The 26,195-nt window shown below is 39.8% G+C and overlaps 1 protein-coding gene across 2 annotated transcripts; it reads left to right on the top strand.

The window, feature by feature from the left end:
* The first annotated feature begins 29 nt into the window (after positions 1 to 29).
* On the top strand, positions 30 to 25,993 carry ano5b (anoctamin 5b). 2 transcript variants are annotated; one of them, XM_035155778.2, is made up of 21 exons: positions 30 to 363; positions 7,374 to 7,418; positions 11,471 to 11,535; positions 13,348 to 13,455; positions 15,062 to 15,130; positions 15,324 to 15,608; positions 16,099 to 16,218; positions 16,829 to 16,944; positions 17,050 to 17,184; positions 18,662 to 18,767; positions 19,015 to 19,075; positions 19,478 to 19,629; positions 19,711 to 19,785; positions 19,956 to 20,181; positions 20,285 to 20,463; positions 20,589 to 20,686; positions 21,565 to 21,695; positions 21,854 to 22,059; positions 22,271 to 22,458; positions 23,492 to 23,597; positions 23,691 to 25,993. In XM_035155778.2, the coding sequence occupies exons 1-21, from the start codon at positions 288 to 290 to the stop codon at positions 23,913 to 23,915; spliced, it is 2,772 nt and encodes a 923-aa protein (XP_035011669.2). In that variant the 5' UTR covers positions 30 to 287; the 3' UTR covers positions 23,916 to 25,993. The 2 variants fall into 2 exon arrangements, with proteins under 2 accessions (XP_035011669.2, XP_035011678.2); XM_035155787.2 differs by lacking the exon at positions 7,374 to 7,418.
* The last annotated feature ends 202 nt before the right edge of the window (positions 25,994 to 26,195 follow it).

Below are 26,195 nucleotides of genomic sequence, written 5' to 3'. Positions count from 1 at the left end.
GACAGAAAATAAACCCCCTGCCACTCCCCTTTATGTGCCTGGTCTCCTCGGGCAGCGCCAGGGAGTCCAGCAGGGTACAGTTTCAGTCATAATGAAGAATATGACCCGTCTATAATATATCGACTGAGGGATCGGACTCATTGAGTCACAGGAGGGTGAGATCGGCCGCTAGTGTTTGGATGGTGGAGACATCCGTCTACCTCTCGGGTTCACGGCGGCATCTTCTCCGCCTTCCCCCACTTTCCTGAGAAGGTGAAGCGGCCTCTATAATAACAGCGTCCGCCGCTATGAGCCGAATAACGGGGAAGGCGAAGGATGAAACTTTGATCGAGCTGCAGAACGCCACGGATTCACAGACCACAGGTAATTAAACAAAACAATGAGCTCATTAACATTTAACAAGGTCTGAGGAGGTCATAAGGAAATCTATGGTATCATGTGTCCTGTTCTTATATCTGCAAAAGTGCTGTTATTTACTGCCTCTGCTTTGAAGAACACGTTTCCATCATGGAGCCTTTACAGAACACTATTGTAGCAAAGCATTCAACTTGAAAGAAACAGTGTAACCTCACAATCCAGTAAAAATGTCCTTATTTTAATATGTATTTTTTAGTAATTTTAGTGCCAGAATGTCAATTTGAAATTTGAGTGTCACTCTATTACATATAACTTGGTTATTTTTCATTTGCGCATGATTCTTATACAGTCTAATTAAGATATTAGGGCTGGGCAATAAAACAAGATCAATATCCTAATTATCACAATGTATTTTTGATCAATAGCAATATAACAAAAGTCCAATATGTATAGCAACATATTGCTGATGCATTAGAGTTAGAATTAGAATAGAATATCAATTATATCAAGATTTAAAATTCTATTGATATAATCTTTGGCCAAATTGTACAGCCCTACAAGCTCTACTCTTTAAAAAAAAGTTATGAACTCTGTGCCAGTTTGGCAGCTGTTGACGTCATGCGTGTGCATAAAGTGGTGGAGTTTGGGAAGGATCTGGTGTAAGTAGGGTAATTACAGTCAGAGGTCAGAGGTCAACCAGCAGGATTAACCCACAATTTAAAGCTATACAGGCTCATGTGTGCATCATTATAAAGTGAGTTATAGCAGTGATCCTGTAGCACAAACACACACAATGGGTGTTTTTGTGTGTGCATACTGTACAGTCTTGTGCTTTGCATGGGAGGAATGTCCCTTAAAACCTGTGACTGTGGGGTCACTGAGGCAGATTTGTACCTATCAGACATCTTCATCTCCATGTTTTATTTTTAAATGGAGATTAGATTAAACTGGCAAAAGAGCAAAATTGTCCCAAGTGAATCACCCGGGTAAAGAAATCCATGTTCTCCTCCTGCTCGTGAGTATTTGTGTACATATGGGATTACGTTGTCTGAGATATTCGGGCTTCACTGACTAAACAGCAAACCACTCTCAGTCTGTGGTTTCAGACAGCGTGCTCACTCATACTCATGACATTAGTGTGATGGAGCTGAAATGGCTTGTCATTATTTGTCAGTGTCACCAGAAAATGGAGTTAAAGGTAATGGTTTGTGCTTTCACAGAGGACTTCATCTCAATAGTGGAGGGCTGTGGTCTATTAAGCCCAGAATTATGTTACCCATGGTTGAACAGTTTGTGAAGATGACATACCGGAGCTGTCAAACTGAGGAAAGAGCAGTTTGCACAAATAAGCCTGGATTTTCCATGAATTATTCCCCATAGGAAAACAGTGAAATGTTTAAAAACACATCAACATCTCGCAATGCTTAAGAAAGTGAAAACCTCCACCAAAATTTAAAGTGTGTTTTCCCTGACCCATGCCACAGAAGTCTGGAGACGTCCAGTAATCGTGTCAAATAGGTCAGGAGGCAATTTCCAGCAGAAATCTGCAGTTTGGGATCCATAACATGAAAAGTAAAGCGCACATGAAGAGTCGGCCTTCTCTAAATACAGTTAGTGTGTTGCGTGTATTGACTGTCCTTATCTTTTGAGCCCTGCTTGTCAAAACCCAAGATGACTTGAATGTATTGCAAAAGTCTGCTGCTCTTGTGATAAGAGCAGTGCTGCATTTTACAGAAGACAGTTAAGACACTGAAGTTTGCATTTAGTCCAAATATCCAATTTTCTTTTAAGAATCATTCAATGGAGCACATTTTATGATAAGAGCCGGTATATTGGTCAACTAATTTTATTGGCCAATATGGCCCTATCACAGATATATCTGTATCGTCACATGAGAGACTCACGTTTTGGAACAGCCTCACACAGTGCTGCAAATTAATGGAAATGTGGCCTTTTTTTTATTTGTTCCTTGGCTTTATTATTCATTTCATTATTAAAACATAATCTTTTGGACTGGCGTTGGCCTGGTGACCGACCAGGCCTGTATTATCAAAGGAGGAACCTTAAAGGGACATGAAAAATCCAGATGATTTGTTTCCGAGCATTCACTTTGAACCAGTCGGTCGAGTGAACATAATGAAATCTCAGAGCTTTTCAGTTTGTAATTCCCCCCCTCGTTATTGTGTTAATCAGTTGTTTGTTAATAAAGACACGTGCCTGCTTTTTCTGGGTGAGCTGCGGGTTAATGGACTGTTCCTCGTTCTGCAAAAGCTTTGTTCAGGCTCTTATCAGAACAGACCTTCAGCTCCATGTGACGGAGGAGGGCGTCTGTCTTCACATTGCTTTATGTGTTTGGAGTGTTTCCTCTTGTTCGCAGGTGGCCAAACACAGATTAATAGAAGGTCATGAGTGATGTCCTTCAGCTGGATGAACACCAGATGTACTGTGACATTATTTACAGTGCGGATGGTGTCTAAACCTAAAACACTAAAACACCTAAAATACAGCAAGTACTTGCTGGTGCGATGTTAATTCAGTGAGTCTTTTAAACTGTTAAAAGCTTTTCAGTATTTTTCTTTTCTGCATCTGCTGGGGACCGTCCAGTTATTTTTCTTAACAAATGACTCCACTTTATAATAGAAATCACTCACATTATGAGGAATTTCCTTCCATTTAAGGTGATTTCACTTTGCTATCTGCAGCCGGGTCAGTGAATTTATCTTCCAGTCAGAGGTGAAACAGAGCCGAAGAGTTGCTATGGAAACAGACCTTGTGATTTCATTACCCTCTTAGATGGAGGCATGATACTAAATCAGACTTAAAGAGCAACCAAGTTTTCCTCTTGGTGAACTAGAGGACAGCTACAGTCGATTTATTTGTGCCATTTCATTGTGTTTCTTCATACTTTCTTTTTCTTAGATTAAAGTAAAATGCTTTGCACCTCTCTTTGCTTTGGCCGGATGGGCCTTTTTGCACATGTACAGGAAACACTGAGTTTTATGTGGCAGCTCTTTAACGAGAGACTGTGCCTGTAGGAGCTATATTTATCATTGTACAGTATCTCTTGGTAAATGTTGCCTAATCTGATTATAGAGCGACAGAAACGAGCATGAATTTATGTACCTGCCGTCTTACATGAATCATATCAAAGAAAAACAAAGCGAGAAAACCACTGGGTTCTGTCTGTGTTGAGCAGTTTTCCTTGGAGAGAGAGGCTCTCCTCTTTTCTCAAACATGCATTTCTTAACATGGTATTTTTAGTACGCTGTGTTGTGTATTTGGAAGATAATACATGGCTCCCTGGGCCCTGAACACAACCTCTTGTGTATGCGTTTGTGGTATTTTTAAACTGATCAAGCCTTCCAGGGATTGTCAGGAAATCTGCCCTTGAAACGGCAGCATCCTGATGATAAGAAACTAATTCGGACGCATGACTTCGTAAAAAAAAAGAAGGACGATTGGGGTGGGGTTGTCCATTTGTCCCCTTTTTTATGAACATCATTTTGTGGAAACGCCGTGAGGAAATCTCTTAAAATTTGGCACAAATGTCAACTTGGACTAAAGGTTAAACTGAATAGTATATGGGGTCAAAGACTGATGTCACTGTGAAGTCATAAAACATGTTTTCAAGAATTAATTAATTATTATTATCTAATTATGATCAAATACTATTAATACTTTTTAATACTTGGCCATCTGTACATTTGTCCGTATCATTCTCGTCAACTCAATATCCCAGGCATGCCTTGAGGGAATTTCTTCAAATTGGTCACAAATGTCCATTAACATTCAAAAATAAAGTGCTTAGATTTTGGTGCTGAAAAGTCATGGTCATGCTGAACTCAGGTTCCTCCCATTCTTTTGAATGCGATACATCAGGAACACTAGGAGGGGATTTCATCTCCTCTGTCACAAACGTCCACTTGGACTCACGAATGAACTGATCAGGATTTGATGGTTAAAGTTCAAGATTACTGTGAAAACTAATTTTCTTTAATACAAGTTCCTTTACTTCATAACTGTCGCTCTAGTTTGTAAATTGTTTTCTCTCCCTGCACTTCATAAATAACTGTTTTTCTCTGTTTCATGTATTGTTTTATATTAATTTTTGAATGAATATTGGCCATTTTTATAGGCTATTAGCACAGCATTAGCATGTTGTCCTTAAACCACTCACTTCCTCAAGTCCATGACGACTTGATGAAGTCCATTTGTCAATGGAGCTCCGATACATGGGTCATTGACGTGACGCCTATATTTTCTGTCCGACTGCATTTTCTTCTGTTAAAAAAAGGTTTAAATACATAAAGAAATACCATATATATGTAGTACCTGTCCCGTATATGTAGACACTTTAAATTTCCAAAAACCATTAGTTATTTAAATGTTTCTGTTTTTTAAAGTGTCAAAATATCATGTGGTGCAACCGTCCAGCCATGACTGCTGTTGTGAAAACTTCTTTGAAATTACTCAAAATCTATTCAAATTTATTTTATGCCATATTTGGCATGATTTCCAAAGTCTTTTGTAATCCTGTACAAAATTGCAAAGCATTTGCATTTATATTTCCATCATAGTATACAAACAAACTTTGTCCGATGATGTCCATTTTATGAAATATCATGTGGTGCGACCATCAAGAAATGACCAATTTGGGACTTTGATGTTGAAATCCATTCAAAGACAGGAAGTTGCATCATAAACCATTTTGCCAAGGACCCATGGAAGCAGCAACAGGTTTGTAACTCTCAAATTTGGAAAAAAAATAACATTTTTCACATGTAGTTGCCACATTTGGATATCATGTGGTATGAGCTCAAAAAAAGTTATTTCTAAAAATATATATTTTGATTATAAATTTCATAGTGACCTTTTGTGCTGACCTAGTTTGTTTTCTTTAGGTGGCCAATTCTGTGCCTGTAAATTTTGACTGAACTAGAAAAATATCATGTGGTGCGACCAAATGTGGTGCGACCATTGTGGTCGCACCACATTTGGTCGCACCACATGATATTTTTCTAGTTCTATGTGTTTTGCATGATACATATATGTCCTAGATTGGGAGTTTTGGGGCTTTTTTAAATTCAATTAATGATTTATATACATAAAGTACTTTATTTTAGTATTATTTTGAAAATATTTATATGCAATTAGAGTATTTTTTTCTAATATTTCAGAAACAATGGTTTATGTTAAATTTTTGTACAATATCATGAATAAATACCACCCCAAAAATGTAAAATGTAATTTTATCTCGGTTATTAGTAATTTATTAGTAATTTATTATTTATTTGTGTTTATTTATTTATAACTGTTTAAATTTATTTTAACAGATGCCACTTCCAAGCAAAATAAAAACTGCTCGCCATGTGCAGCGTGTTAATTCTGACCCTGTAGCAAGAGTGGAGAACCTTGCTCAGAGAAGACAAAGGTATGTTAAAACATTTAAAAAATGAAAACTACAAATAAAGCAACATGAAGTACATATTGCTCTTATGTGTTTTTCATTACTGGACGAAATGCATATTTGCATTAAAATGTTCATCTATCATTAGTCCAAAATAACTTATTGATTTATGACATGACATTACCTATCTTTTTCAGCTACGAGAGAAATAAACAGCAGGGAGAGATTCCATATGCCAAGTCAAGTGAGTTGACAGAGAGAGAACTGGAGGGCTGCATCCAGAGCTTACAGAGAAAGTAAAAATATGGCAAACGCTGTGTTAGACCTTACGCCGCCATCTATGGAGAACATTCCACCAGTTCTGGTTGATGTAGGTGTAGCACAGGAGCAGCCAGTTTAATGAAATGTTTGTTCACAACAATGTGTGCTGCACTTAAATGTTCTTGATGAGATTTTTATTTAAAAAAATGTTTAGGAAATGTTTGTGTTCATGGAAATTCATGAAATTTTAATAAAATCTGGTTTGAGTCAAATTTTTGTACGGAATTTATTGTTTATTGATCTTTTTAAACGATAGGAGGTTTTCATATCATTTGGAGCGACCACTCATCATGTGGTGCGACCAATAATACCAAGACCTGTATTAAATTTAAAGTAAAATAAAACATTTCTGTGGCTGAAATATTAATCACTGATACAGTATGCTTAAATGAATGGTATTTTTTAAACATTTTTATAAATTTTATGCACTTTACCGGAAAAATAAGTCTGTTAACTACATTTAATAAGGGGACGGTGACATTATAGAACAAAAATATGAGATCATTATTTATAAAAACTCTAAAGAAATGCAACTACTTTGTTACTAATGACTTTATATTATTGAGAAATTGTAAAAAAAAATGTAAGCATATTAAGGAAATTAATTAATTTTAAGATAAATTACGGTCGCACCACATGACATTTTTTAAGGCCACAGCCAATTCATCTAGATGAAAAAACACTAAAATCAAATAATTTGAAATTTTTATGTGTACACAACATTCCTAATGTTTGAATAATTATAATAGATATTCTTTTTTTTTGTATTTTAAAATTGGCCTGTTGAAAATTCTTATACGTCGTTGACCCACATACACTTTAAAATATTGCACAGTTGTGTGTGTAGGTTTGTGTTGCGTGCAGTGTCTGTGTTTGTCGAATTGCACAGGGTTGATTGCAGGGTTGTTAAACTGGGTGGTGCCAACCTCAAGGACGAACTACACAAGTTAAACACAAGCTAAATGTACATTTAACTCAGTGAAAAAACAGTTTTTTCACTGAGTTAAATGTACATTTAGCAGCACACCACCAGCACTGCTTGTTACTGTGCTGCAGATGGAAATCCTGGTTCATTCCTGCAGCCGTTCAAATCTTCCTATGGGCTTTGAAGTTCTTTATTTTCTCTGACACTTTTATGTCCAATCAGGCCCATGGCTCTGTTTTACGAGAACAACTCTTTGATGCATTTTACAATCAAGAAATTCTCGGCTCTCACTGCACGTTTACTTCTCCTGACCTGCAATTTAATACTTCTTCCTAACCTGTGTCTGTGTGTCCTTTTTTAAAGATGGTCCTGCAATTTTGACTGCATTCAAGATAAACCTGCTCTCAGGTACGGGCAGATCGGAGGCTTTATGTGATGCCTGTCTGTCCGTCCTCGCACCATCATCATCCTCCTCATCCTCGGCCGTCTCTCTTTGCAACCATTTGCTTATCAGGCTGAACGCTCCTCAGTAGCTGCGCATATTTCTCGTTGTGTTTTTGCTGTTAATTCATTGCTGTCTTCCGGTTTGTCTGTTACTCACACCCAGATGTCTGTTTCTCTGATCTGATCTCTCAGCTTCTGGCTGCAGCTGCAGAGCCGGGCTGCTGGAAGCTCAGTGTGTTGTGTCCTGTGTTCATGGCTGGGAAGTCAAATCGGCACGGATGCATGCTCTCATATACTTTAATGTGACACATGCACATGTTCATGTTACAATTAGGGCTGGTGTAACCTGTGCAGACATATAACTTTATCAACCATGACATTTTTAATATTTAACAACGTTTTGATTTGACACAAACAGCCCAGACTTGTTATATTATCCATCGACAGCTACAGTTGATTTCGAAGGATGGTAAAGTTACAGACACTGTTTATAGGGACTTTTATCCTAGACACATACAACTGGTGTACGGTGGTGGAAGACGTATTGTGATCTTTCATTGAAGTTTAAATAGTAGCAAGCATTTTTTTAAGCTGCTCAGATTTCTTTCTTTAAAGTTATTAATAACTCTATCTGTCAAATTCTGTGTAGTAAATGTGATAAAGCAGAGTAGAAAGTAGAACAAAAACGTAAAATACAATCTGAACCTAGTACAGAACTTGAGTAAATCTCTTTCCATCACTGCTGGTGAACATGTGCGTTCAGAAAGTGTCAAGTGTCAGAAATACAAGTTTATGATGACTCCTTAATGGATGGAAGAATATGCATTATGTAGTGTGCTTGTGTGTGGGTTAATGGGTGTGTGTGGGGGCGGCTGACATATTCTTTCACGTCCTCTTGCCAGACAAACACTAGACACTGGATGTCAGTTCAGATTTGGAAACACTGGTTCCCACATGTTGTGATGACTCACTCTGAGATACAGTGAAGAGGTGACGCTCTCCTGCCAGTTACTCATGCAAAAAGAAACTGTGGAGCCGTTAATATGCAGCTCATGTGGGGGCTATGATCCAGAGGTGCAGTTAGAGGAGGGGGATCTAAAGGGAATAGAGAAGTCTTCTGGTTGCAGTGATTAAGCTTTTGGATTGATGCAGCTCGTCAGTAGTGGAATTTTTTTGTGTGGAGAGAAAAGGAACAGCCTCTGCTGTGTTTTTTTACTCTGCATGATCAGCACAATACCGTCAATGGCTCCCTATTCTCATATATTGTAGGCCTGATTTACTGTAGAGTTCCTCTGCTAATATCTTAAATTACTCAGGGTGAGGGAGAATCGTCAGGCTGTGATCACTCCTTGCTTGCTTGCAGGGCTCTGTAGATCTGACACAGCAGTTTTGAACCTATTGTCTGAGAAACACGGAAAGATATGTCTCTATGAGCCTGCTCTTTTCCATGGGAATATACTTGGTCCAACATGTTCTTTACTTTAAGAGAGGATTTGAGGGCTAAGTGGGAGGACATGTGTAATAATCCCTCTCTGTATCTCATAAGCTGCTTTCAAGCATGCACTGAAGTCCAGACATTTTCCTGGCTGAAAGGGAGAATTCAAATGTGACCGTATCAGTTACTCCTGACATTTTCCATAACTTTTACAGCCAGTCCAGCTAGTAAAATGTCCAGGAAATGCCTTAGTGAGCCCATGTGAGAATACAGCAGGAAAACGTTGAATAAATTTAAAGACGAGCAACTGAGTGTCATGATTTTTCAAACATGTGACGGATGCAATAGTACAAAAAAAAAAACAGAACGAATACAAATATCTCAGGATGAAGAAGAGGAGCCATACATGTAGAAGAGGCAGACGAAGATGTCAACATCAAGCTTTGGGTGATGAAGGCTGATGGCGGTGTCAATGGGTTGTAAACATAACGTTATGTCTTGCCTCCTGTATGCTCTAACAAGGGGCCACCCCTCATCTTAACGTTACGTACATTGTCCTGTTGTTGTGAAAGCATCTGACCCGGACAATCTCCTGTTGCTACCTCATTAGTGAAGGACAAACTCCAGACATTTTCCGGAGTTCATGTGTGAAAACGGCTGTTGTAAGACATCAGATCACAAGCAAGGAGAAATAAGTATATCTCACTCATGTTAGTCTGGGCTTCGACATCAGCTGACTATTGGGACATTAGTTCTCTTCCAGTTGGTGGTTAAAAGTGTCATTTTAAATCTGAGCCCATAATGTTACTGGAATTTGTTTTTTTTAACAAGTTGGCATTCTGCTGGTGGATGATCACATGAGAATATCTCAGCTGCTGTAAATAGCAGCTGAAGTGTTATTGGGTCACTTGGGTGAAAAGTGTGTGAATAAACTTACTTTCAAATGAGTTCAGTTAATCTGTTGCCTTGTAAGTCACAGTTTTAAAGCTAATAAGGAATAACTTTGCTGTTTCAATATACAGTGGATGTTTCCAGTGAATTATTTAGTCAATGTGTCTGTACTGTCCTGTTTGCTGCTCCGTTCTACACTCTGTGTATGACCCCTGTCATTTATTTGTTTCTCAGTGGAAGTAGATATAACACACTGCTGGCCCTTTGCTTTTATTTGCTCAGGCCAGGATCTGATTGCCGACTGTGCACAGTTGGAGCCAGGACAAACAAGAAGAGAAAGATAAAAAAGGAAAGAGGGGGAAAAAACGCTAAGAAGAAAGAAAATACTCAGCTGCAGAGTGAACGATGCTTCCCACGAGCCCAGTGGAAAAATGACACTGTAATTTGGCCTTTATATACCTCAGAGATTCCTGTGGTCTCACTGAAATGCCTTATTTAAACAGCTTTTTAAGTAAGTCTGCATAGAAACACCACCGTCCCTCTCTCATTGGCTCACACTGCTGTCTGTCAGACCACTGTCTAATCAGAGGTGGCCTTTTGTGTTTGTCTGGGCTGAAGCTGAAGGAGGCTGGAGATCTTTGTCTCCATTGTTTTCGGAGCGTGTTTCATCCAGGGGGAGGTTAGATGGACTCCTGATACAGCAGCCATCTCAGTCCCTGGTCCCTCCCCCCTCTCGGGTGTGCTCATGCACGTTCCAGCCTCCCCCCACACAGGAAGTGCTGCTTTCCCACCATTCAGGGAATTAATCAAGAGAAGGGGGGTTGGAGCAGGCAGCGAGCCGAGCAGTGCTACATGAGCACATTCCCTCAGCCACAGTCTGCCATGCAGGGAGAGGGAGGCACTGCTGGAATGTAGTGTGTCATTGTATTAGAGATGAAGAGGACTGAGAGTGTGTGTGTGTGTGTGTGTGTGTGTGTGTGTGTGTGTGTGTGTGTGTGTGTGTGTGTGTGTGTGTGTGTGTGTGTGTGTGTGTGTGTGTGTGTGTGTGTGTGTGTGTGTGTGTGTGTGTGTGTGTGTGTGTGTGTGTGTGCCATTGCTTTTGTGTTTCTCATCTCTTTCCCTTCTATAAATACACATTTCACTTCAAGACAACTCCTCTTTAAACAGTAATTATTATCACTATGTTTAGTTGACACAACAAATGTACACTAGATACTTACTAGAATGTTACTCAGTAGAGCTCGTAACTCTGCCAAGACCCAACAGTCCCCTTATGAAATTACAATGAAATTTACTACATCCAGATATTTGTGTAGTATCTGCACCAAATTTGACACGGTCCCCTAAATATGAGTTTTTTCATCAAGATCTATGAATTATTCGCTGAGAAATCATCGAAATTGTTAAAAATTCTCTATCTCATAATGTTAAAGAAAGAGAAAAATCTGCCCACTGATTTGGATCCACACCAAAATGTAATGAGGTCTTTCCTGACCCATATCACACACTTTCACCAAGTTTCATGGTAATCTGTCTTGTAGTTTTTTTCCCCAATCCTGCTAACTAACAAACAAACACAGGAGAAATATAACTGTCTTGGCAGATGTAATGAAAAGTATTGACCCTACACTCAGTTGTATGACACATATTTACTGTAACTTCTTATGTGATTGTTGTATTTCTTTTGCAGATGAAAACAATGGAAATGGCGTCAGTTCATTATCGGAAAAAGGGACTCTGCCTGGAAATACAGAAGTAAGTTTTAATGTATCTGTTGGCTTGTCAACGTAGATTATCTATATGAAGCCAGAACCAACAGTTGACTTAGCTTAGCGTGAATACCCTAAAACAGCTTTTCTGACATTGTATCAGGCTATAAGAAAACCCAAATTGACAAATTATATCTTCTTTGTTTAATATGTACAAAAAATAAATAGTACAAATTGTTGTTTTCTTTACCCGAGAATGGGCCCTTTATATATAAATACTCCATATTTATATCAGGAGTGGGTCCTCTCTACGGAGGCCGCCATGTTTTATACAGTAGCCCAAACTGGACAAACTAAACACCTTTTGAGTTTTGATGACAACTGAAGGCTACACACTGAACCTTTAATGTTGCTTTGTTAAGTAATATCCTTTTTTGATTTGGTGTAAAGTCCCAAATAAACAGTATTACAAACAAATAGTTCAAGTGTTTTTTTAACATCTCCAAAGCCTGTGCTCTTTTATTTGAGGCCAAAAGATTGTTGTGTGTTATGTCAGTGTTTATGATTGTGTGGTTTTTGCCGACTTATTCACTGATCTTTTGTTGAATCACTGGCCTCATTACTGAGTCACAAGACCTCGGTGTCTCAAAGAGCTTGTTTCATTCCTCTGACCACAAGAATCAGACAGGAGCCCGTTAGTCTGTGATACAGTGAGGCTATCAAGCAGATTTCATAGCACTGAATAAATTATGTCTCTGTTCTCCTCAGTGCTATACTTATCTATTAAAATCCTTATTTATTCAAATTCAATAACACTATGAGGAGCAGTGAGCAAGAGCAGGAGCATCACTTGGGGCGGGGTTCAGAAAGCCAAAGAAAATACTGCACACTTCATGTCATTGTTAAACCCTCATATAATGGCAGATAAATATTGCCTCTCAGAAATCACCAGACATTATGTGTTTTTCCTCCAAACACTGACATCATGAATGCAACTGAATTGAAAGTGAACCTTTTTCAAAAGTCATGTTAAAGTGAAGCACGAATGGTGGTGTAAACCTCTAAAACATCAGGTTATTTAACTGTGTGGAAAAGTAACTGTCAAGATCCTGTCAGTCTTATGAAATCAGAAATGACAAATGCAGACTGAGAGTTTGCTGTTGTGTCTTAAATTCCAGACTGGTTAAAAATTACAAGATATATCTAGTATAGACATCTTAATCCACAGTGTTGTGACAGCACAACAAATAAAGGCACATACAGAGAATTGTAGACGCTGATGACAGTAAAATCACGCACATGTTGACCATTTGATGTTGAATAAATTTTCACACATTGATCTTTTCCAGCAAGAATGTTGTTTCCAATAGATAATAGATAATTTGTTAAATCAGAAGATTAATGTTGTGAACAGATGAAGGTTTTAGGTTTCTCCTATAGCATCAAAACATTTCCATGTAAAAAATCGAATGACTAAACTATAAAGCATCAGAACTTTTCTTTCCCTCCATCAACTATTTTTGTATAATGACAGGTTGTGGTTTACTGTCGAGTCTCGAGTTTATTTTGGGATTGCTACAGTTGTCATGGTGCCCATCTAAGCTATTCTTCAAAAACGACAAATTGTCCTGAAATACCTTTCAATTCTATCCTGTGCAATGTCGAGAAATGTCTAATCCCAGGAGTCAGTAGTTCACCATAACCTAATTGTTCATCTATCAGAGTCTGAGCCTGTGGTTTGTGACTTCAAGTCTAATGTCTGTGCATCTGTTTTCCAAGTTGCGTGGTTCTGTTTGCTTCCACTTCCTGCTCTGTGAGAAAGTTAAAGTGTTATTTCATGTTTATTGTTCGCCCTCAGACTGAAAAGCTTCAACCAAACAAAGACACAGTTTTCTTCAGGGACGGAGTTCGAAGGATAGACTTTGTCTTGTCTTACGTGGATGACAAAGATGGAGAAAAGAAACAGGTAAGTGTAACAGAACAGACTCGTGTTTCCTGACTACTCAGCATTACCGTGACATAAAACCGCTAGAACAGGAAGGTATGCGGTACTGCAAGAGGAAGTGAGAATCAAAGAACTACAGAGTTGACATCTTCCACATGTACAGCACCTCTTTTTCCACCTTAGATATTTTGTTTTGCATCCACCCCGTGTTAGAAATATCATCAACATGTCCACTCAATCACTCAGATTTTCTGGAAATGTTCCTGCTGTATTCTCAAATGGGCTGACTATGACATTTTCCATATATTTTACCAGGGGTGAAAAGTTCAGGAAAATGTGCGGAGCAACAGACTCACATACAGCCCCTCCAGAAAAGTTATGCAGTTGTCAACATGTTTTCATTCATACTGTTAAAGTGGCTATAATCAATATTTTGTAAAATAACAGTTCACTCCTGCGTGTACACGGTTGTTTATCTCTCATCACAAGTTTACTCACATTGACCCCCACTTGGTCCTTATAGCTCATTCTGAAAACATCTCTCAGCTCTGTACTCAGACATGAGCAGAGTCGATGCAGAGTCGATGTTCTAAACACAATGAACAGAACAGAAACATTACTTATAAGCAAAGTAATAAGTCAATTAAACACTTAAATTAACATGATAAACTTAAACTAAAGCACTTTAAATAGATAATCCCTCATTTAATTCACAAAGAAACAAGATTTACATATCTTTTTTGATTTATATACACAAACATGTGCAGTAGTTTGCAGCAGTGGCCAACTGGCTAACTAGTGAACACTAAAGGGAAAACCCCAGTACATAGACCGCCCCATTAAACAACTGATTTACCGTTACAGTTCCTTTTTAACATAATTTGACAAATTGTAACCATGAAACCAATTCTATATTTCACAATGTCCGTTGTTGTTTCTTGGTTATATTGTTACTTACCAAGTAAAATGTTTTTAAGGGCAGTGAATGAATGCGTGTGTTGCTTCTTTTTCAGCAGTATTTTGCTTTGTGAGTCAGAATGACACTGCAGCGACTAACTCCAGCTAATTACTGCCACCTACTGACATGAGGGCGTAACATGACACGAGACAAACGACTTGAGCAACAAATTATTATTCTGTTAATGCAAGCTGACCCATAGTAAACCCACAGCCGCTCTCACACAATGATGTAGATGTGTCACAGCAACAGAAAACTCAAATTTGAACCTCACTTTTAAGTAGTAAAAGTCTTTCGTCTTGATTGTTTTTGTTTCCTGTGTAAGTTTAATGTTTGTTTGCCATTTTTTCTTTCTTTCTTTTGACAAATGTTTATCAAATCAGCTTTATGAATGAAAAATCTACATCTGATAATGATAATGCTACATCTCTGTCCCCTGATGAGCTGCCCCCCCCCAAAAAATCCATTCTGAAGCTCTAACAGTAATTTGAGAAGTGTAGTTTTTTTTGAGAAGCCATGTCTGTTTTCTTGCACCGACCTCAGGCCCAGTCGCATTTTGAGATTTTCGAAATGTGACTCAAAGGTCTGCAGCTTTGTTGCATCTGTGTAAAGTTGACGAAGCAGAAAACTTGCTGAGACCATGTGTGTGGTTTGTGTTCTCGTCCACAGGAAAGGAGGAGGGCGTTTGAGGCCAACCTGGAGAAAACCGGACTGGAGCTGGAGACAGAGGACAAATCAGTAAGAAAATCAGCCACAGAGTAGCTGCACCACCTAGTGGCTAGTTTGCCGAGGCACACCACATTCTACAGAAAACCATCTTAAAGGGATCACTCAGTTGTAGACACGTGAAACTGCCTTTTTTGCAAGTCTTGAAAATAACTGCAGTGAGGTGAGCAGTATTCTTCTTCTTTTCTATTTGTGCTCGTATCAGGACTCTAAAGACCAGAAGACGTATTTCCTGAAGATCCACGCTCCATGGGAAGTACTAACCACCTACGCTGATGTCTTAAAAGTCAAAGTTCCCTTCAAGGAGAGTGATATCCCCCACGCCCAGGAGGTCCCACTGGAGTGGCTATCGCATCCTTTCCGTCTGCCGGGCTTCATAATGCGCCCACAGCCGGACTACTTCACCTATCCCTTCGACAAGAACAAGACGGACTTCTTCCTCATCAATGACAAAGACTCGTTCTTTCCACCATCCACGAGAAACAGGATTGTGAGTGATTTCTTCCCTTTAATCTGAACTCACTTGTTACATTGCCTCATCTAAGGTTTTAGTATTTATGAATGAAAATGCTACCACAATGCAACTCTTTGCAGTTCATCTGGACTCAGGGTTTTACTCTACAGTGTTGGAATATGCTTGTGCAACGAGAATAGCACTCGGTTGTGCGAATCCCTCGCACTAGGCCCAAGCTGCACCAAATGGTGATCACTGATAGATATCAGTCTCCCATATAAACCAGATATTTTTCATTGAGAACCATGAATTATTCCACGTGAATTATTCCCCCCCTTTGTCCAGTTCCACCCTAAAATTGAATGTAGTCTTTGGGTGTGGTGATGGGTTTTGTTGAAATCAAACAGACAGGGGAAAAACATATCCTCCCTGACGAATATAACAATGAAGCAAAACGCATTTAGCAAAATGAATCCAATGAAACCAAATCCCTTAATCCCTTTTTAATTCCCTTCCTTGTTGTCAGGTGTTCTACATCCTGGCTCGTTGTCCGTACTTTAAAGAGGGTCACAAAGACAAAGACAAGACGGGAATCAAGCGATTACTCAGCAACGGGACCTACACAGCGGCCTTCCCACTTCATGATGTAAGAACACACGGAATAAAGAACATGAATATGAAGAGGTCAAACAATCAAAGTACATTAAATATAGTAAACAGATACTTTTAGATAGTACCACCTTCATTTCCGGAGACCTTTGACTTGTAGGTCATTACAGAGAGGGGATCACAGTGACTAGGTATTTTTTATTGGTAATTCCTCACAGATTAAGATTGGACATGCATCATTTATGAGTTTAAGTAACCCAAATCCATATTAAATAGTCTGACACGAGGCTTCCTGCATCTCACACAACATTGAAATACTGTTAATATTTTACCCCATGATGATGAAACACATTGAGAGCAGCAGTTCTGCAGAATGAGTACATTTTACCACTACAGTGACTTAGTTTACATCATAACAGCTGCTTATTTTGCTCCTAACTGGGTTTCTCTCATAGTATATAACTCTATTTCTTTTCCTTTTTACTTGAAGGAAAATGTGATGAAATCGTGGAAAGGTTTGACATTTTAGGAAACACGCTCGTTCACTGTCTTGCCAGGAATATTGATTACATTTAAAATTTAATACGTTTAATTTCCAAATATCTTGAGCTCAGCAGCCGTAATTCCACTGCTTGTTTTCCTTCCAGTGTCGATACTGGAAAAAGGCTAGAAACGCTGAATGTGAGAGCGAGCGCTTCAACTTGTACAACCACTGGGCCCGGTTCCTTTGTTTTTACAAAGAGCAGCCGCTGAACCTCATCAGGTAAAACAGACAAGACCCGCATGCACTCAGCGTTTACAATCATCCATTATTATGTTGTTGAGATGTGATAGTTAACGTGATATTAAAGTGATTCTCTGGCTGCAGGAAGTACTATGGGGAAAAGATCGGGATCTACTTTGCCTGGTTGGGCTTCTACACAGAGATGCTGTTCTTCGCGGCTGTCATGGGCGTCATATGTTTCACCTATGGAGTGCTCAGTTATGATGACAACCAATCAAGGTTAGTACCACCAGAGGGCGCCAGGGAGCTGATAACTCCATGGCCAAAAGTATGTAGACACTTAATGTGATCGTTTACCACTTTGTAACAAAACCATTGACATTCATATGCTGCTATATCAGCCTCTTTACTATTTTAACCAAACGTATGGCGACACCCATAGATTACACTTAAGTTGTTGTTGTTCACTTTATTCCTAAACCATCAAACATTCATGGACTGCTATAAAAGCCTCAAATCTTATGGGAAGGTTTTCTATGGAATCTGCAGACATTATCTCCAATTCAGCGACAAGATCACTAGTGAGGTCATGAGCTGGTGTTGTGTGTTGGTGTTTGATAAGGCCATTCAAAGTACTTCTGTGTGCACGGGGGCAGTGTCATGTGAAAACAGGAAAGGGTCAAACTGTGGTGACAAAGGTAGAGGAACTTTATTAATTTAAGTCTCTCTGTATATTTATATCCCAAACCCTGACAAACAGCACAAAAAGTAAACTGTCCACATATTTTTGTCCTCATGATATATTTGTTAGGCCTTAAACTTCCTATCACCAGCCACAAATCATATTAAACGATTAATTTCCACTGATTTTGACACTACGGGAATTGAATCTGGGAGTAGATTTACATCATTATATTTCAACTAACCATTTTGAGTAAATCCTGCTATGTTAACCTTACATTTATCTATTGACAGTCAACTCTCCCTTACTGCCAACATTACTGCAACAACACGTTCCTGTAGATACATGCTGCACAACATCAGCAGAATACGTTCTGGTCCAGCCTCTGGTCATCTCACGCCTAGACTATTGTAACTCGCTCCTGGCAGGTCTACCTGTTAGTGCCATCCGACCTCTGCAGCTCATCCAGAATGCAGCAGCTCGACTGGTCTTTAAAACTAAATTCACTCACACTACTCCGCTCCTCCGCTCCCTTCACAGGTTACCAGTGGCTGCCCGCATCCGTTTCAAAACATTAGTACTTGCGTACCGTAACGGATTGGGTCCAGTCTACATCCAGGACATGGTCAAACGTTACACTCCAGCCCGTTCACTCCGCTCTGCATCTGCCAATCGGCTGGTTGCTCCCTCACTGCGAGCTAAACACTCAACGAAATCACGACTGTTTGCTGTCCTGGCTCCTAAAAGGTGGAACGAGCTCCCCAATGACATCAGGACAGCAGAAAGTCTATACATCTTCCGCCGCAAACTAAAAACACATCTCTTTCGACTATACCTTGGATACATTTTTTTTTTTTAAAGTAGCGATTTAGTAGCACTTATATGGCACTTACCTATAGCCCTTTGTAGTTTGGCTTTCTTGAAGACAATTGTACGTTCTTGTTTCTTGTTGTTCTGGGTTTGTACCCTCATGGTTGAATGCACTTATTGTAAGTCGCTTTGGATAAAAGCGTCAGCTAAATGAAATGTAATGTAATGTAATCTACCTTAATTTATTCTCTTTTCTCTTTTCAGCAAAGAAATATGTGACGCTAATATTGGGGGCAGCATTCTGATGTGTCCACTTTGTGATAAAAAATGTCGTTTCTGGAAGCTCAACTCCACTTGTCTCTCATCCTGGGTAAAAAACATTTCTCTTCCTTATTTGGACTCCATTTTGAAGTCAGGGATCATATCAGTGTTTATACTACATACTGACATACTGTGATACCATGTTGGTGGAAACACTAGACTAAGAATTTAAAGAATCTCTTATGATGATTAAAACATATTGGTTAATCACATAAAGTACATAAATAATATCCTGCTGTGTGAGTACGTCACGTCCTTCATTTCTCCACTTAACCTTTTTTTATTTTCTCTCTCAGCAATCCCATCTGTTTGATAATGAGGGGACGGTGTTCTTTGCCATATTTATGGGGGTGTGGGGTAAGTGTCAGTCTGTGCAGCTCTCCCTGTGCCCCCTTCTCCTGTACGACAGATTTTCACTATTAAAGCCTTTTCACACTTTCAAGCATCAAAATTGCGCTTCAGCCCAGAGCAGCTTACCAGCACAATTATGTTGTTATGAACGAGCAGTTTGCCCGGCGACGTGTCGGCCAAGTCACTGGCGTCATGCACAGCAGGCCGCCAAGTCGTGATCAGGGTCAAAGCACAGCTGAGACACATGTTTTCAGTTGGTGCTAAAGCCACAACTTGATTTAGGTCTGAAAAATCTGTCCAAAGAAATGCATGGACAGGAAAAAACACTCGCAGAAACACTAACTTCTCATCATAGAACAAAGTCCTTGTTCAGATACTCCCAGACTAAGAGTTTACGACTTTTGACAGTGACTCTGTTTCTGGAGTTCTGGAAGCGGCGTCAGGCGCGGCTGGAGTACGAGTGGGACCTGGTGGATTTTGAGGAGGAGCAGCAGCAGCTTCAAATGCGCCCAGAGTTCGAGATCAGATGCAACAACAGGAGACTGAACAAGATCACTCAGGTGCTTTGGAGCCTTTCTGACTATAAACAAACATGTATTTTCAAAAAGATAAAATTATGACAATGGTATTTAATCTTTCAGGAAATGGAGCCTTATCTCCCTGTCACCAGCAAGTGTGCTCGCTTCTGCCTCTCCACAGCCACCGTCATATTCTGGGTAAATATGTGTGTGTGCGTGTGAAAGCTATTTATACTATATCTATAATTAATTTCATGATAAGTCGCTTAGTATCAACAGCTTTGTGTGTGTGTGTGTGTGTGTGTGTGTGTGTGTGTGTGTGTGTGTGTGTGTGTGTGTGTGTGTGTGTGTGTGTGTGTTCTCTACAGATCTCTCTGATAGTGGCCTGTATCATCGGGGTGATAGCGTACAGACTTGCCGTGTACGCCGCCTTCGCCAGTATCATTAAAGACCCCATGAGGAAGATCCAGGTGGTGGGCAGATTCATCACGCCGCAGCTGGCGACTTCTGTCACCGCCTCCTGCATCAACTTTGTCATCATCATGATCCTCAACTTCTTTTACGAGAGGGTGGCCATTTGGATCACTGATATGGGTGAGGAGGTTTCGTCTGACGTCCCCCGACCTAAAGAAAACACATGTTAACAGATTTAGAGGAATGTCTGGTGTTGATGGTGCAAACTTTATTCTTTCCACAGAAATCCCAAAGACCCACCTGGAGTATGAGAACAGGTTGACCATGAAGATGTTTCTGTTCCAGTTCGTCAACTACTACTCCTCCTGCTTCTATGTGGCCTTCTTCAAAGGGAAATTTGTGGGTTTTCCTGGTGGCTATTCCTACATGTTTGGCAAATGGAGCAATCTGAGGAACGAGGAGGTGAGTTAGACCCAAATTAAACCATTCTTAAAGGACAATATTGAGTAAATAAACTGAGTTGTAATTCCTAAAGTTAATATTTCCAGAGAAAAGTGCATTAAAAACAAACGTTGTTTTTGACGCAGTGTGACCCTGGCGGCTGCCTCATTGAGCTGACCACGCAGCTGGTGATCGTCATGGCCGGGAAACAGTTATGGGGGAACATTCAGGAAGCTCTGCTGCCGTGAGTCCATCACATCTGTGTGTGTGTCCCCTTCGTCGTTCCCCTCATTCAGTGTGAAAGTAACATTAGGCCACAACAAGAGAACATTTCTATCATATTCTATTCTCTGCTACAAATTCTACGTAGTCATCATCAATAGATTTTCCATTAATAAAGACTGTATAGTTTTCCACCTTGCAAAATATCAAAAACTTTCTATTTCACCTCACCTGGGAATGTCCTCAGCAAAAAACATTAGCTACACATTTTAAAGGTCTTGGCTCAGGAGGTGCAGAGGGTCGTTCAATAACATAAGGTCGGTGGTTTGATCCCCAACTCCTCCTGTCTGCATTTCAAAGTGTCCTTAGGCAAGATACTGAACCTCACATTGTGTCTGAATGTGATTGATGAGAGCTGGAAAGTGCAAGATAAATACAGTTTAACATTTAAGAGAGAGTCTACACAGATTTAGACCAGGTTAACGACTGCGTCCGTGATCTGTTCAGTTCTTTGAGAAGATTCATAGGTTTAGATGAAATAACAAGTAAAATGCTTCAGAGTTTTAAAAGACTAGAGAGCTTTTGTCAAAATCTCTCACATCAAGTCAGTTGTATTGATGAGCATATTGATGCCATCTGGAGGAAGATGATTTGGCCTAATGCCTGTAAGACAGCAAGTGACCATAAAGTTAGTGGAAACTATTCAATAGAGAATTAAAAGAGCTGCATGCTTTAAACAACTTGTTTCTATCGTGTGCAGAACATATAATGTTAAAACTGTACAGATCATTTCATCATCATCACTCCGGAAATGTATCTCTGTGTTTGTGCAAATTCCAAAGTTGATATTTAATCATACCCAGACTGACGTGTGGTTCTTCTTCACGGGCTCCTCGACAGGTTGATGCGTAACTGGTGGAGTGGCAGGAAGGGGCGGCACCATCCTGAAAACCATTACAGCCGCTGGGAGCAAGACAACGTCCTGCTGAACTTCACCCAACTGGGCTTGTTCTACGAGTACCTGGAGATGGGTGAGATACTTCTGCTGGATTACTTATGAAATGATGAGTTACAGGTCACATTTGTACAGACTCATAATATGCACTGATCACAGCCACACCTCTCATATCAATGTGTTCTGCCTTTTCTATTTCATCACTCTATCTGTTCTCCCTCTTTGTCGTTTCAGTCGTCCAGTTTGGCTTCATCACTCTGTTTGTGGCCTCCTTCCCCTTGGCTCCGCTCTTGGCTTTGTTCAACAACATCCTGGAGATCAGGGTGGACGCCTGGAAGTTCACCACCCAGTTCAGACGGCCGGTGGCGTCCAAGGCTCGAAACATCGGAGCGTGGCAGGAGATCCTCAACGCGGTGGCCATTTTATCTGTTGTTACCAATGTGAGTCGGGAAATGTAGTTTTGTTTTTCGGAATTTTTACTAATATCTACATTTTCATGGATGATAAATGTTTAGCTTTTGAACTGGAATGCTAACTAAATAATGCAACCTAAATAAAATGTCCAATTCAGCAGGAAACTAAGCATCAAACTCTTTTTTTACCACAGTGAAACATTGTAACGACAATCCTATGTGCTTCCTGTTGTTACAGGCATTTATCATGGCGTTCACCTCAGACATGATACCCCGGATGGTCTTTCTGTACGCCTACGGTAAAGACGCCAGCATGATGGGCTACGTCGACAACAGCCTGTCAATATACAACATCTCTCAAATCCCTGAACGCAACATGCCGGAGGAACGGGACTACTTGTTTGATAACTTGACCTCCACCTGCAGGTATCAGAGAAAGAGCAACAGGACATTTTAAAGTGATGTAAAACAGAAAAGCTGTAAAACTTCACATTGGAAAAGCTGAAACCAGATCATTTAGAATTTATTTAGATAATTGATCTTAAAAATTGTTCATAGTTAATTCTCTATCAATTGAATCTCATCAGAGTTCTTGACGGAGGTAATTAAAATGATTCTCAGTTGAGACACTTAAATATGATTCATTCTCAGCATGTATTCAAGATGTAATCAACATAGACAAATAAATGTGCAAATTTGATAAAGTTCTCCGTTAGACAAACAACACATGATACTCATGAGGCACCGTAGATGTGTGTTTCTTTCCTCACATGGTCCTAGGATGCAGGGAAAGTATTTGTTTCAAAGAAAGAGGCGTCCTGAGGTTTAAATGTCCAGTGATCATAAATTTCTCTTGACTTGCACTATTAAATCATCTTCTATGGGACGTAACATGTCATTTGATGATGTATGTGGAACAAAAGGTCATGACCAAGAAAAGAAAGTGTGCATAGCAGTAGAGCACGTACCTGCTCCAAGGCCCAAGAGTCCACAGTCTCTTTAGATCCAATCAAGCTGCACCAAATTTCACACACACATAGATACCAGTTCCCCACATATGCTTGTTTTTTTTAATCAAGATCCATAAATTATTCTCTGAGAAAATGTTGAAAGTTGCCCTATATGGCAATGTTCAAGAAAGTACTGTACTGGATCTGCCCCCTGATCCAGATTCACGCCAATATTTTCTTGACCCACACCACATCTGTCCACCTAGTTTTGTGGAGATACTACAAATTGTTTTTTTGTGTAATCTTGCAAACTAACATACAAACCAATGCAGGCGAAAAACATAACTTTTTGCATTGAATCAAGTGTTTGTACCTTGTTGAAGCTTGTTAGATGAGTTTGGAAGTTCTACTCTGTAGTATTTACTGATGTACTTTACCAGCATATTCCCTTTTTATGAATATATACATTAATCCTCATGATGCTCTGTCGTCTTATTGTTTTTGTATAGATACCGTGATTACCGCTACCCTCCAGGCCACCACAAGGAGTACACTCACACCATGCAGTTCTGGCACATCCTAGCTGCCAAAATGGCCTTCATTATCATCATGGAGGTAAGACCACACACCTTCTGTCTACATTACTCTCAGAATTCATCTGGAAAACTGATTCAACTCTTCCTCATGTGATAATTCCTTCCTCCGCAGCATGTGGTCTTTGTGGTGAAGTTCTTCGTGGCGTGGTTGATCCCGGACGTGCCGTCGGACGTGAAGGCGCGGTTCAAACGAGAGCGCTACCTGATCCAAGAGTACCTGCACAAATACGAGGTGGAGAAGCTCAAAATCCAGCTGAGCGCCAGTTTCATCACGCCGCCGCAGTCAGATGTGTCCTTGACATCGGACACGCATGAGTTGTTGTCTGAGTGCCTGTAGCCGCGGCTTCACTCCTCCAACTAAACAAGCCAAGGAATGGACACGTGTGGCACTCGGGGCTGTTCAGAACATCCATACGATCCATGTGTAAGGGCTTTTGTCTTGGGGACAAAAGCGCTGCTATCTTTTAAATGTACATTAACATCCGGTCAAATATGCTCCTGTGTGAGGACGTAGAGATGAATCTGAAAAACAAATCCAGCGCCATGTTTCACTGTGCTTCGTACTTTAAATCAGCTTCTTGAGTGACTGAAACTTTTCTGTGCCATAAAGAAATGTCGGAAGGTGTCGGGACGGATACGAGTGTAGCTGCAGTTTGTATCGTTCTCCACGTAATGCATTCAAACTCATGACTGAGAGACTCTGTATGTGCTTGTAGAGTTTAAGTTAGTGGTGTTTACCGTGTGAAATTAGGTGTAATTTCCCTTTAAATTAGCTGGATATGCTAACAATTTCATTTCTTTTTTTGCATGTGGTTCATCTACTGAGAAAACTGAGATGAGGTCGGACTTGTTTATAGACATGTGTCAGTTGTGGAATAGTTTGAATGGTAATTGTGGCTGGAAGCTCATATCATTTCATTATGAATGTAGAAAACACTTATAAAATGTTTCAATATATCAGATCTGAAACACATTTATAATATAAGAGAATTAAATAGCCAGTGCTTAATCCTCAGACAGTTTCACTCCATTTCCTTTTAAATCATTTTTTTTAATTGGTAGCTGCATAATATTAACTCCCACTTATCTGTAGCTGGGCTATGAGATTGTCAGTTTCTAGTTTTTAGTGTGTTATATTTAGGGAAAAGCTCTTAAAAACTGTGCATTTGAAAACAAAGTACCTCCGTTTACACTTCAGCGGGACATATGCTGCAGGCTCATCTTCCAAACGGGTTCCCATCCTGCTCCGGGACCAACAAGACTCGCACCCAAAGAAACAGATCCCAGACCGATCTTCAGTTTTAATACAATCAGTGTGTGTGTGGACGGGTTCAGTTCGATCGTGTGTCGGCCTTACTCCTCCTCGTGCTGCACTCAGACTTAAAATGGCCTTTTCGGTTTCACGTCATCTGGAGGCATAAACAGTTGTAACCTTGATTTCTGAGATAATCATACAAGAGAAGGAACACATAAGAAATATAAACGTAATGCCTTTAGCAAACTCATCCTCTCTGGCTGGATATTAAGTGTTGCTTTGGATATAAAAATATAAATGTTATCTATTTTAATTGGTTGTAGAGCGATTCATTTATTGATCTGTTTCTGCTCTGTGACCTGAATCCTTTTTTATTTACAACCATCTCAACATTCTCATTTTAAGATCTTTTATTATCCGTTTACTTGTGACACTTAATTTCTTATGTTGTACAATTTGTCACCACCAAACAGTGTTAGCGCAGAAAGTTGCTCAAGTACATTTCTATGCTATTGATTCCAACTTTGTCGAGGGACCAGAGAAGTTAAAAACCTGTGGGAGACACAGGTTCAGAAATGTGATTATAGTTCTTGACAGCAGATAATTTATCTGACACAGTGAAGCTTTTTATCTGCTTCTGCTTCGGATCTCTCTGTGTTTGTATCAAGACTTATTTGTGATTTACACTGTTATTGATGCAGTTGTGATTCCAGCTCACAGCAAATTATATCTGACAGATAGACCTGATTTACTCTAATCTGATTTACTCTATAATCTCAGGATTAAACCTCTTCCAGTGTCGGTCGAGCATCACTTTTTGACACGATATGCAGATGTCAGACATGTGCGAGGGGATAGGGCGGTGCTTGATCCTGTAAGATGCTCGCTGTACAGTATTTCCCAGCAAACAAATGCCTTAAATATCTGTGTTTACTTGTTTTTGTATGATTTTGTAACAGCAGCGTTTCCTGTCTGACTTCAAAACCTGTTTCATGTCGCGTTTGTTGCTGCTGCTTGTCTTTGCAAAGTAGTCGTTTTGTCTGGTTTGAGTTGCTGTTGTGTAAATACTGTGTCAGTTAGATTCTAACCTTACTGTAGCCTATTGTACAGAAACGCAGTAAAGGTGGTTATGTCCACAATAAATAAAGAAATACAACGTATTATTGTGACTTTTGGGTTTTTGCACTTGACCACACCAGAGGATTTCAAAGTCTGAGACTGTGACCTCCCTTCAAACATGACTTAAAAGAAAAAGGCTCCTCCCTCAACTCTTTTAGTTGACTTCATTAGTTTAGCTAAATTCCTGGATGCCTATAACATAAGGATTATGCTATTTGATCTCACAGACTGAGCCCAGAAAGC

Source organism: Hippoglossus stenolepis, chromosome 1, assembly GCF_022539355.2.
Source record: "Hippoglossus stenolepis isolate QCI-W04-F060 chromosome 1, HSTE1.2, whole genome shotgun sequence".
Classification (NCBI taxonomy): domain Eukaryota; kingdom Metazoa; phylum Chordata; class Actinopteri; order Pleuronectiformes; family Pleuronectidae; genus Hippoglossus; species Hippoglossus stenolepis.
The sequence above is the reverse complement of the archived record's forward strand: the minus strand, read 5'-3'. Positions and strand labels throughout refer to the sequence as shown.